Source organism: Bufo bufo, chromosome 2, assembly GCF_905171765.1.
Source record: "Bufo bufo chromosome 2, aBufBuf1.1, whole genome shotgun sequence".
Classification (NCBI taxonomy): Eukaryota; Metazoa; Chordata; class Amphibia; order Anura; family Bufonidae; genus Bufo; species Bufo bufo.
In genome coordinates, this window is record NC_053390.1 from 278,186,145 (window position 1) to 278,198,885 (window position 12,741).

At 42.2% G+C, this 12,741-nt stretch overlaps 1 protein-coding gene across 1 annotated transcript in view; it reads right to left on the reverse strand.

Annotated features, from left to right (window-relative positions):
- The window catches only part of SGSM1 (small G protein signaling modulator 1), a 273,270-nt gene that overhangs the window by 27,621 nt on the left and 232,908 nt on the right, over window positions 1-12,741 (reverse strand). The window contains exon 22 of the mRNA XM_040419686.1: window positions 10,872-10,954. Coding sequence (XP_040275620.1) covers window positions 10,872-10,954 — 83 coding nt within the window. The remainder of the gene's footprint in view (window positions 1-10,871; window positions 10,955-12,741) is intronic.

The window sequence follows — 12,741 nt, forward strand, 5'->3', positions numbered from 1 at the left end:
GTGCGCAGTACTGGAGGCCATATCTCCAGAAGGATATAGATACTCTAGAGAGAGTTCAGAGAAGAGCTACTAAACTAGTACATGGATTGCAGGATAAAACTTACCAGGAAAGGTTAAAGGACCTTAATATGTATAGCTTGGAAGAAAGAAGAGACAGAGGGGATATGATAGAAACTTTTAAATACATAAAGGGAATCAACTCGGTAAAGGAAGAGAGCATATTTAAAAGAAGAAAAACTACTACAAGAGGACACAGTTTTAAATTAGAGGGGCAAAGGTTTAAAAGTAATATAAGGAAGTATTACTTTACTGAGAGAGTAGTGGATGCATGGAATAGCCTTCCTGCAGAAGTGGTAGCTGCAAATACAGTGAAGGGGTTTAAGCATGCATGGGATAGGCATAAGGCCATCCTTCATATAAGATAGGGCCGGGGGCTATCCATAGTATTCAGTATATTGGGCAGACTAGATGGGCCAAATGGTTCTTATCTGCCGACACATTCTATGTTTCTATGTTTCTATGTTTCTAGATGGTCGAGGTACGTGGATATGCGACCAGCCACCTTTGGGGTGTTCGCATAGGCTGAGCAGTCAGGGAGAGTGTGCCAGGTCTCATGCAGGGGTCTCCCTTTTGTTCCTTAGTTGTGGATCCAGTGAGTCATAGATTATTTTGCATTGTCTTGTTTCCTGTACACCATCCGTGACACTAGCATCCTGGAGCACCACTTCATCTCCACCTCTCCCATTACCACTCCCCCTCATGGCCTGATTGACAGGACCAGGCATTCTCACTGTTTCGGATGACCAGCCACGAAATATCGTGCAGGTAATCTTTAGTGAGCACGTAATCTCAAGAGGCTCTCCTAACTGAGATCTTGACTGCGCAAGTGCCAATTACTTCAGTATCCTCATAGAAGAGAAGATGCTCAGCTCCCTTTTCCAGGGTTGTTGGGAAATTAATTAATGAAGGTCAAACCAGTTTTATGCTGTCCAAGACTACTGCTGTTAACCCTTTCAGGACGCACAAAACTATGGTGACATTGTAGTTTTTTCTTCCCCATCTACCTAGAACCAAAACCGTTTTGTTTTTTTTGTAGCCACATAAAGGCTTTTTTTCTCTGCATGAGTTGAATTTCTTCCCAACATCCACCCGACAGTTCAGGTCTTTAAAGATAGCACCTGCTAAGGAGATGAACATGTGCCATAGCCAGCAAATGCCTGCTGTTTTACACAGAAAACACCCACTGACAGTGTCTGTTATAGGAGACAACTCCCATCAGGGATATTTATACCCTCAGATGCCATGATCAACTGCGACCACACTATCTGAGCAGTCACTTACCAGGAGTGGGCTGCTCCAAGTGACCGAATTACCTACCCTTTTCCTCCACCCCTCAAGGAGTTGCTAAGGCAACCAAGAGCCCTGTGAAGGCTCCTAGGATTACTTTCCCATATACTGCGTTGGTAAGCTATGTTTATGTGTTTAAGTCTGCTAGGGGGCTAAAAATAAAGTTTAAAAGGAATCTGTCACCATTAAAGATGGTGTCTCATTTTAGCAAATAGTATTTATAATGTAGAGAAAGTTAATACAAGGCACTTAGTATTGTATTGTGATTGTCCATATTGCCTCCTTTGCTGTACATTAACACATTAGTAAGTGCCTTGTATTAACTTTACATGATAAATGCCATTTGCGGAAGTGAGAAAACCCCATTGCTCAGAGTTCTTTCTGCATTCCATGGCTGGTTTGCTGGCAGACAGCAGGGGAATAGGATGAGCATCGATATACAAATTACTGATCTGTAGTCAATGGGAGGTATTCTGTACATATACTACTGTAATTAGTAGGGTTTGTCAGAGATTACAGATTCCCCTTAAAAAAAATTTTTTTAAAAAGTTTGTAAATTATAAAATAAACATTCATATCACCCAGCTTTCGCATTTTACATTATTTTATGCACTAACGAATAAAACAGTATTTATTTCATACAGTGAATACCATAACATCCCCACACGCAATCTCCGATCCCCACAAGACCTCCTTCTCTCCTCTTATCACCTCTTCCCACAATCGCCTCCAAGATTTCTCCCGTGCATCCCCCACACTCTGGAACTCTCTACCCCAGTGCTTCTCAAATAGTGGGGCGCGCCCCCCAGGGGGGGCGCCAGGCTCCGTAAAGGGGGGCTTGTTCAGGGCCGGCCTTTGGGGTGTGTGGGCTGTGCGGCGGGTGCCATAGCAACAGGGGCGCCGGGCGGCCGACAGCTCGCAGTGTAATATGCGGCAGGGAGATGAGCGCTTCCATTGTGGAAGCGCTCATCTCCCGTCTGATCAGAGGCCGGCGCAGGCGCTGGACGCGATGTACGGAGCGGGGGCCGGGGGAGGGACTGGGAGGAGGAGCTGGGGGCCGGCAATAGCGGTGGGGCGGTGCGGTCACTGTACTATAGCCCCGCCCCACCGCTCTCTCCGGTATACTAATATAAAATGTATTATTGAATTAAAAGTTATTAAACATGCCCCCCTCACTCCTAATAGTACCGTATATCCGAATTTCTTCTGTATAATGCCGGCAGGCAGGCCGGGCGGCCGGCGCGTCCCTCAGTGCCGCCTCCTTTATGAATGAAGCAGGCGGCGCAGACAAGTGACGTCACTGAGGGACGCGCCGGCCGCCCGGCCGCCTGCCGGCATTATACAGAAGAAATTCGGATATACGGTACTATTAGGAGTGAGGGGGGCATGTTTAATAACTTTAAACGGCGGCGGCGGGCACACGGAATCTGTGGATGGCACAGTTAAGGGGTGGGGGTCTGTGGATGGCACTGTTATGGGCTGGGGGGGCACTGTGGATGGCACTGTTATGGGGTGGGGGGTCTGTGGATGGCACATATATAACAGTGCCAGCCACAGATCCCCCTGTAACAGTGCCAGCCACAGATCCCCCCATAAGTGTCCGTCATCCACAGATCCCACCATAAGTGTCCGTCATCCACAGATCCCCCCATAAGTGTCCGTCATCCACAGATCCCCCCATAAGTGTATGTCCGATCCACATTTCTTTCTTTTTTTATTCTCTTATACGTTAATAAGGATACAGTGTTATGCAGAGGTGTACTTATAACAATTTTATAGACAAATGATACTATTTACAGTCGCGCGGGGGGCGCGAAATGTTTTCTTCTTCCTAGGGGGGGGGGCATGACAGAAAATAATTGAGAAGCACTGCTCTACCCCAACATATCAGACTCTCACCTACAGTGGAATCCTAAGGCCCTTTCTCCTTCTGTACCAGTATGTAACTCGTCTTGTTCATGCTTAGTGCAATTGTCTGTATTATGTATATACCCCTTTTCATATGTACAGCGCTATGGAATGAATGGCGCTTTAAAAGATAACTGTCACATTTAGACCCTAATTTCCATTTTCATACATGTAGTTACTAATAACATGATATTCCAGAATCAGTTACTATTAGACTGACTTACCTCATATTTAATAAGATTCAGCCCTTAGCAACAAGTCTGCATAAAACTGCAATTTCACTATTCAGTTAAGATGGCCGCCACTGCCCTCAGCCTGAGGCTAATCCCGCCTGCCCTCACTAGCCAGTAACAATAGCCCCCCAAAAGTGTCAGTAACCAGAGCCCTCCCCCCTAAAGAGTTAATCTCCTGCAGCACAAAGGGGTCCTCTTACCACATGTTGCTTTCATTTATACACCGAGCAGACGGCAGATCTCCCTTCCCTGTTCTGCGCTGCTTCCACTCTGCATCCTCCAGCTCTGCTGAGTGAGGGAGCGTCTGCCAAGCGCAGGGACAGGGAGAAGTGCACACAGCCCAGGCACTGTTATCAGCTGCTGGGAAGGACCTGGCTTTAATCATTTACTTACAGTCCCTGGCTGTCAGTAATGTGACCTTGCACGCAGCGTCCTCCGTCCTACTATGAAGGACGGACCATGCCTAGCAACCCTATTTTAAGCACAGGTAAAAGTAGGCAGTACAGGGAACAAAAATGTGGAATTAAGGGGTTATTAAATACACAGTGAAAAGTTGAAATTGGGCCACCAAGGTGATATTAATCACCACAATCCAATACTCCAAAAAAAATATATACGACAGTTATCCTTTAATAATAAATAACAGGGGAAAAAAAGCAAAATGGCTGAATCGCTGTTTATTTTTCGCTTCGCCTCCCAAAAAATGGAATAAAAAAGTCATACATACCCCAAAATAGTATCAATAAAAACTACAGCTCACCATGCAAACAAAGAACATTTACACAGATTCATAGACAGAAATATAAAAATGCTGTGCGTCAAAATATGCAGATACAAAAAAAATTGTTCAAAGTTCTTTTAATTTTTTTTAAGTATTAGACATGACAGAAACTATGTAAATTTGGTATTGCTGCAATTGTGCTGCAAAGGTAACATGTAATGTTTACCATGCAGTGAACACCATAAAAACTAACCCTGTAAATCAATGGTGCAATAGCTTCTTTTTGCAATTTCACATGATTATTTATTTCTAGCTTCCCAATAAATCATAATTTATTAAATGGTGATGTTAGAAAATACAATTTGTTCTGCAAAAAACAAGTCCTCCTCATATGTGAATGGAAAAATAAAAAAGCTATGGCTTTTGGAAGGCAGGGAGAAGCTTTTGGGTTGTGGAAGGAGTTCATGGCACTATTTAATAGTCCATATAAAGTACTGTGAAACTGTAAGAAATTATTTGCTGGGTGGAAAGAAAGCTGTAATTCTGCTATAGCTATGATCTAACTTATTATAATGTAGTTTTAATGAATTCCAATATATATATATATATATATATATATTATTTTTTTTTAATTGCTTTGTCTCGACATATTCTGACATAACAACAGTTATCTACAAGGAGAAATGTAGCTTTTATTAGTACATATGTATGAGTACATATGACTTTGTCATACTTTGTTATTCCATTTCTTTTTTTAGATATGAGGTGACTAAAAACAGTAATTCTAGCATTGGGATTGTTTTTTTTTTTTCACGGTCACCATACATATGATAAATAATGTGATATTTCAATAGTTCAGACATTTTTAGAGGCGGCGATACTAATTATGCTATCATTTTTATGTGCATTTTTTTTATTTCCTAGGGAATTTGTACCTGTGATCATTTGATCACTTGTACAATACAATGCAACACTCCTGTATTGTACTGTATTGTAATTTTACCTGTATTCTGCTAGTGTAGTAAAAGTCTTCACACTGCAAGTCTGTGGTCCTTCACAACCACTGACAATCACTCATCAAGCAGGTAAGTAAAGGAGGATGATCCAGAGACAGGGGGAGCCTCCTCTGTCTAACTGCTCAGATGCTGCACCAGTTGGGTTAATGGAGTTATTCTGAAGGGGTGACGAGATCTGTGGATTTCATTATAGGGATCAAAGTTAGAAGATTAAGTTGGGCGCTTATCAATGGCAGATTATCATATGGTGGTTTGGACAGCCGCCCAGAGCCCGAAGCTTCCAAGGGCCCGAAGTTCCCACCTGATATGACCATATGATAATGCGCCACTGGTTTCCACCTATTTTAACCTGATGCAGCTGATCACCAGTTTAGGGCAGCTGCTGCTTGCTGATGAAAATTTAGAAGTTAAAAAGCCCCCAACTCGTGCTGTGGAACATCTCAGACACACCCTCTCTTCTCCTCTCCTCCTTTCAGCAGAGGGACATGCTGGCCTGTGGGGAGGTGTTGGAGACAGCCGCGGCCAGAGCAGCAGCGGGAAGAGATGCACACAGTGAGTCTGCACTCTCTTCGCTTTGGGAGGGATGGAGGTCAATGAACTCTTGAAGCTGCTGCCTGTCTGTGTTCTGTACAGGAAGCAGCTCCAATGCTCATTTAATAGTTATACTTCTTCACTAAGCACACTTTGTAATCATCAATAGATCCCTAGAAACTGGCTGTATGAGGACCAAAAATCCCCAATTTGCCACGTTGTGCCACTGTACCTGTTTTAAAATTTGGCTGTTTTTTTTTCTGCTGAATTAATCTAATAGCTAGTGACCGACAATACTTACCTTCTTATCTTCCATGTTTATCTTCAGGTTCAGGTACCCATACTTGAAAATAACCCAGGAAGGAGGGTATATATAGTCTGACCTTTTTTTGGGTTCTGGTTTGGGGTTTACCAGAATTAAACCTGGTACCACAGAAAGGTGGCCTTGATGTAGACATAACGTGGTACGGAGTGGGGCCCAAGTTTGGGAAACATCCCAGGGCCTATAGTCTACTTAATCCACCCCTAGTACTGATGATCTAATATATCTTTCTGGAAGATATAGAAGCTTTGCTAAATAGGTCAAAATATTCATTTTTTTTTATTTGGAAGAAAATTTGTGGTCACGAATGTTAAAAAAAATATTAGTTCTGCTACCTTTAAACTCTGGTCCCCCACTTGACTGTGAATTAATAAAAAAAAGTTAAATATTCAAAAAAGTTGAGGATTATGAACAATTATGTGTGGTTCCCCTTATTAATAAATTCAGAGAGAAATGTAAAGCTTGGCATAAGGCTAACTTTAAATTAACTAATAGTTTGACTTTGATTAATTTGATTTGGCTGCCATAACATTTTGGTTTTGGGAATTATCAACTTCTGTTCCATATTGCTGTATTTTCAGTACCGGACCATAAGACGAACCTAGGTTTTAGATGAGGAAAATAAGGGAAAAAACAACCAAATCTTCTTCAAATCTCAGATTCTTATGTTCATCTGAACTCAGATCAGACTACACATCTGTATCAGACCGCCAAATCAGACCCCCAATCTTCATCAGACCTCAGATCAGACCCCTAATCTTCATCAGTCAAAAAAGAATTAAAATAATTTACCACTCCAGCTCCAGACGGTGCCGCTACTAGGGAGATCCAGCGCGCTCTTCTTGCAGTGCTGCACTGTGACCTGGTGTCACACAGTGTCAGGTCATAGTGCGTGCTTTCCTGTCAGGACGCAGCACAATCAGGTGTTCAGAGAAAAATAGGGAGCAGTGAGCAAAGCCAGCACCAGTTATATTCACTGCTCCCTGGTCCTACCGTACTAATGATGGAAAGCACTCATTAGTATTCGCATTATAAGATGATTATATTGTAAGAAATACAGTATCCCTCTCAGTATATGTTATTTCACAGGGATTATACACTGGTTCTACTGAATAAGTTTAATGCTAGGATATTAATTATTTGTGATAACTGTGCTACTAAGGGTACTTTCACACTAGCGTTATTCTTTTCCGGTACTTAAATCCATTAAAGGGTCTCAATACCGAAAAAAAACTAATCAGTTTTGTCCTAATGCATTCTGAATGGAAAGCAATCCGTTCAGTATGCATCAGGATGTCTTCCGTTCCGTCCCTTGTACGGTATTTGACCGGACAAAATACCGCAGCGTGCTGCTGTATTTTTTTCGGTCAAAACCCCAGAACAATACCGCATCCGGTATCAAGTGTTCCGGAAAATGCTGCATCGCCGGATCCAGTTTTCCGGAGGAGGAGCTATTTTTGTTTTTGATCTTTAAATACCATATCCGTTATTCTGGATGATACTGATCCAGATTTTCGCTGGATCCGTCTAACGGATCAGAGAAAAAAAGCTTTCCGTTTGTACAATGCTTGCCAGATCCGGCAAGCAGTTCCGTTGTACCCTAACATGGGTTCTCTGATCTGGAACTGGCCAAAATTTTAAATATTGTGGACTGAGGTGATTCCTATGGTTAAAATGTAATTTCTATTTTGGTTAATTTTTAATATTGTGTTTGGCCCAGGTATGTTAAACATTTATGTAATATACTTTATTACAGAAAAGTGTTTCTCTCAGTGTAAAGAGTCTACTTAGCAATGGGTGTTGCTAAAAAGAGTAAAAATCTTCAGTGCTCTAAAGAGCACTGAAGACAACTATGTGGAACATACAGAGGCAGGCTTCCCAGTCTGCCTCCCAATTCATTAACACAGATCCTGTCTCCCTATACGCGCTCTCTCTGCTTGTTTCACTGCCTATCGCATTATCGTGAATAGGGATCCGCATGCATGGGATTCAGCCAGTTCCCTCCAGTTCTGCAGATTTGGTTGCTAAAATTACAACTGGATTGGAGAACTGTGTTACCGGCTGAGTCCCGATCCGGTGCTCTGGCGGCTGCAGGGCAGTTGGAGATGTTCACTTCCATTGCTTTGCGTGCCGCTGATAGTTTAGCTCCTTATTTGGGTGGTATGTGTGTGTAGTGTATATATGCTGTATTTATGTATATGTACCATGTATATGGTGTATTTATGTGCATGTGTGTTGAATATATATGGTGTATGTATATGTAAACATGTGTCCTGAATGGGGATCCGTAGGGCCCAGTGGGGTCCATCTTTGCCAAATACAGCAAGTGATTTCTGTTGCCATATCTGAAAACACCATAAAATAGAGGGAGAGATGCTGGGTTCTGTGATATGCAGGTTTATATGATTTGGAGTATGATTTCTGAGTAAAAAGCAAAGTAAGTCCTGTCAGGACTCCTAGAAGAGACAACAAGAGTCCTGATAACCCTGTACACATAAAGCAATTGACAGTATATACACACACTCAGATGACAATCCCTAGAAGAAAGGATGGCAGAATATGACTGATCCCACACTTTCAGTTGCAGTTGAATAAATACAGTGCTGCCCATAATTATTGACTTAAATTTACTTTTATTCGACCAGCATGTAATTTTTTGATGGGAAATGACATAGGTGTCTCCCAAAAGATAATAAGACAGTGTACAAGAGGCATTATTGTGGAAAAAAACATTTCTCAGCTTTTATTTACATTTGAGCAAAAAATACAAGATGTTCCGCACTGTGGAAAATCTCAGAGGACGTGGTCAGAAGCCAAAAGTGATACCTGTGCTGGCCAGGAGGATAGTTAGAGAGGTGAAAAAGAATCCAAGTATCACCACCAAGGCCATCCTGGTGTATCTGGGCTCTGCTGGTGGCAATGTCTCAAGGCAGACAATCCAATGTACACTGCACACTGCTGGGTTCCACTTCTCCAGATAAGGCACACAAAAGCTCGCTTGGCCTTTGCAAAAGCTCATCTGGACAAAGAAGACTTCTGGTCTTCTGTGTTATGGTCAGATGAAACAAAAATGGCATTGTTTGGTCACAATGATGTTTCCTTCATTTGGCAAAAAAAGGAGAAGCCTTCAACCCAAAGAACACCATCCCCACTGTCAAACATGGTGGTGGGAACCTAATGCTTTGGGGGTGTTTTTCAGCCAATGGACCAGGGAACCTAATCACAGTAAACGGCACCATGAAAAAAGAGCAATACATGAGGATTCTCAACGACAACATCAGGCAGTCTGCAGAGAAACTTGGCCTTGGGCACCAGTGGACATTTCAGCATGACAATGACCCAAAACACACAGCAAAAATGGTGAAGAAATGGTTAGCAGAAAACAACATTAACGTTTTGGAGTGGCCCAGCCAGAGTCCAGACTTGAATCCAATTGAGAATCTGTGGAGGGAGCTAAAGATCAGGGTGATGGCGAGAAGACCCTCCAACCTGAAAGATTTGGAGCTCAATGCTAAAGATGAATGGGCAAAAATACCTGTGGAGACATGCAAAAAGCTGTTCTGCAATTATAGGAAGCGTTTGATCGCTGTAATAGCCAATAAAGGCTTTTCTATTGATTATTGAGAAAGGTATGAATAGTTTTGGACTGGACACTTTTTGCTCAAATGTAAATAAAAGCTGAGAAATGTTTTTTTTTTCCCACAATAATGCCTCTTGCACATTGTCCTATTATCTTTTGGGAGACACCTATTACTTGCTGGTTCAATAAAAGTAACTTTAAGTCAAAATTTGCCTGGGGTATGAATAATTATGGGCAGCACTGTAGGTGACCACGTCCACAGCAAGCAGTTTAATCTCAGAGGTTCACTATTCTGGCAATAATGTCTGCATTAGACAATCCTGTCAACCAATCTCCATGAAGAAAGCGCAGCATGACAATAATCCACAGGGCAATTAAAAACTAAACTTGAACTATTAAAAAATAAAATAAAATAAATCCCCAAATATAAATTTAAAATATGTGGGTAGATCGAACATGTTGTCCATGCAAGACAACCAAAGAAAACAAGAATACAAAGTGTCGGTGTTTTCTGTAGCAAACCGATCAAGTGGCTTCTGTCATTTTCAAAACTGCTCACAAAATAAATGAAATCAGATTACCATGGGCAAAACTGTGCATATCAACGATTGCAAATTAAAGGGAACATGTCAGCGGCAAAAACCACCCCAAAACCGCCAGCAGTACCTTCAAGTAGCCGGCAGTGTGTTCCTAATGATGATTTTCTTCCTGCAGTCAGTTGCGGTAAAAGCAGGAAAAAACTTTCTTTTATCCCCCGAGCGCGCTATTTTTGAGTCACGCTTGAAGTCAAGCAGGCAGCGGCCTCCTTGCTTCAAGTCAAGGTAACTAACCGCTCTCCTTTCTCTTCCCCTTTGCCTGTAACTGACAGTCAGCTGTTCGGCAAAGCAAGCCGAACTCTCTGCATAAGCGCTGTCAGTCAAAGGCGCAGCGGCAGGGAAGGGGCGCGGTTACCTTGACTTGAAGCAAGGAGGCCGCTGCCCGCTTGACTTTAAGCGTGACTCGAAAATAGCGCTCTCAGGGGAAAAATAATGTTTTTTCCTGCTTTTACAGCATCTGACTGCAGGAAGAAAATCATCATTAGAAACACACTGCCGGCTACTTGAAGGTACTGCTGGCAGTTTGGGGTGGATTTTGCCGCTGACAGGTTCCCTTTAAGTTATTTGTAACTGAACCCACGACAGATAACGATTAGATGTTATAAAGAATGTCATACCATCATCCAGTATTACCAAGAGAGGAGCCAGCAAATCACACATTCCTTGCACATAGCCAGTCTCAATGTGCTGCCACACGTAACTGAAAAAAGTATACATGATATACATAACTTACATTTAAAGTGTTTTTATCAAAACATTGTCAAGATATTTTGGAAGAGTTAAAGGTGTTACTATAACTATAATATAATACAACCTCAACCCCAAAACTTTAATCAAATGGCCCTGCATGGAATTAGGAGAGGCACTTTTTAATTCCCCCCTCAATGAAATGCACAATTACAGTCAGGTCCATAAATATTGGGACAGTGACACAATTCTAACATTTTTGGCTCTATACACCACCACAATGGATTGGAAATGAAACGAACAAGATGTGCTTTAACTGCAGACTGTCAGCTTTAATTTGAGGGTATTTCCATCCAAATCAGGTGAACGGTGCAGTAATTACAACAGTTTGCATATGTGCCTCCAACTTGTTAAGGAACCAAAAGTAATGGGACAGAATAATAATCATAAATCAAACTTTCACTTTTTAATACTTGGTTGCAAATCCTTTGCAGTCAATTACAGCCTGAAGTCTGGAACGCATAGACATCACCAGACGCTGGGTTTCATCCCTGGTGATGCTCTGTCAGGCCTCTACTGCAACTGTCTTCAGTTCCTGCTTGTTCTTGGGGCATTTTCCCTTCAGTTTTGTCTTCAGCAAGTGAAATGCATGCTCAATCGGATTCAGGTCAGGTGATTGACTTGGCCACTGCATAACATTCCACTTCTTTCCCTTAAAAAACTCTTTGGTTGCTTTTGCAGTATGCTTTGGGTCATTAAAATCTGCACTGTGATGCACCGTCCAATGAGTTCTGAAGCATTTGGCTGAATATGAGCAGATAATATTGCCCGAAACACTTCAGAATTCATCCTGCTGCTTTTGTCAGTAGTCACATCATCAATAAATACAAGAGAACCAGTTCCATTGGCAGCCATACATGCCCACGCCATGACACTACCACCACCATGCTTCACTGATGAGGTGGTAGTCTTAGGATCATGAGCAGTTCCTTTCCTTCTCCATACTCTTCTATTCCCAACACTCTGGTACAAGTTGATCTTGGTCTCATCTGTCCATAGGATATTTTTCCAGAACTGTGAAGGACTCCAGGAATTGGTTGACCTAAAAGGATTCTCCCAATGGAATAATAAAGGGGTATGGAATTTAGGCCATATCTATTCTAATGGAATCTTAAAACAATATAAACAATTGTGCTCTGAATTTGGGCTGCCCACTTCACAGTTTTATCGATATCTGCAACTTAGGCATGCTTTAGAAGCTCAATCTAAGATAGCCCCGGTGACATTTATTTCAAATCAGACATTAAATATAGTGGTTGCTGCTGGATCAGTAAAGGGAGCAATCTCCATGGTATATCAAGCCCTATTGGAGGACTTTCTTAAGGGATATCCACTAACAAGTAGACGCCAGTGGGAAAGAGATCTAGGTGAACTCACGGATGAGCAGTGGATGGAGGTAGTGGAACTTAGCCCTACTCTATCCCTTAGTGAGGCAGCACGTCTATCCCATCTGTATTTAATACATAGGGTGTACAAGACCCCAGTGTTTTTACATAAAATAGGTTACAGAGATAGCCCGGCCTGTCCGAAGTGTGGAAGTGCTGAGGCTGATCTATTGCACATGCTGTGGTCGTGCTCATCACTGACATCCTATTGGAAGGCGGTACTGCATCTAGTGAACAAGGTGTATAGTGCTAATCTTAAGTTGGATCCCAAATTGTGCGTACTAGGCTTGATACCAGAAAATAATCTACAATCTGTTACAATTACTGGAGTAGGGAGGATGCTATATCAGGCTAG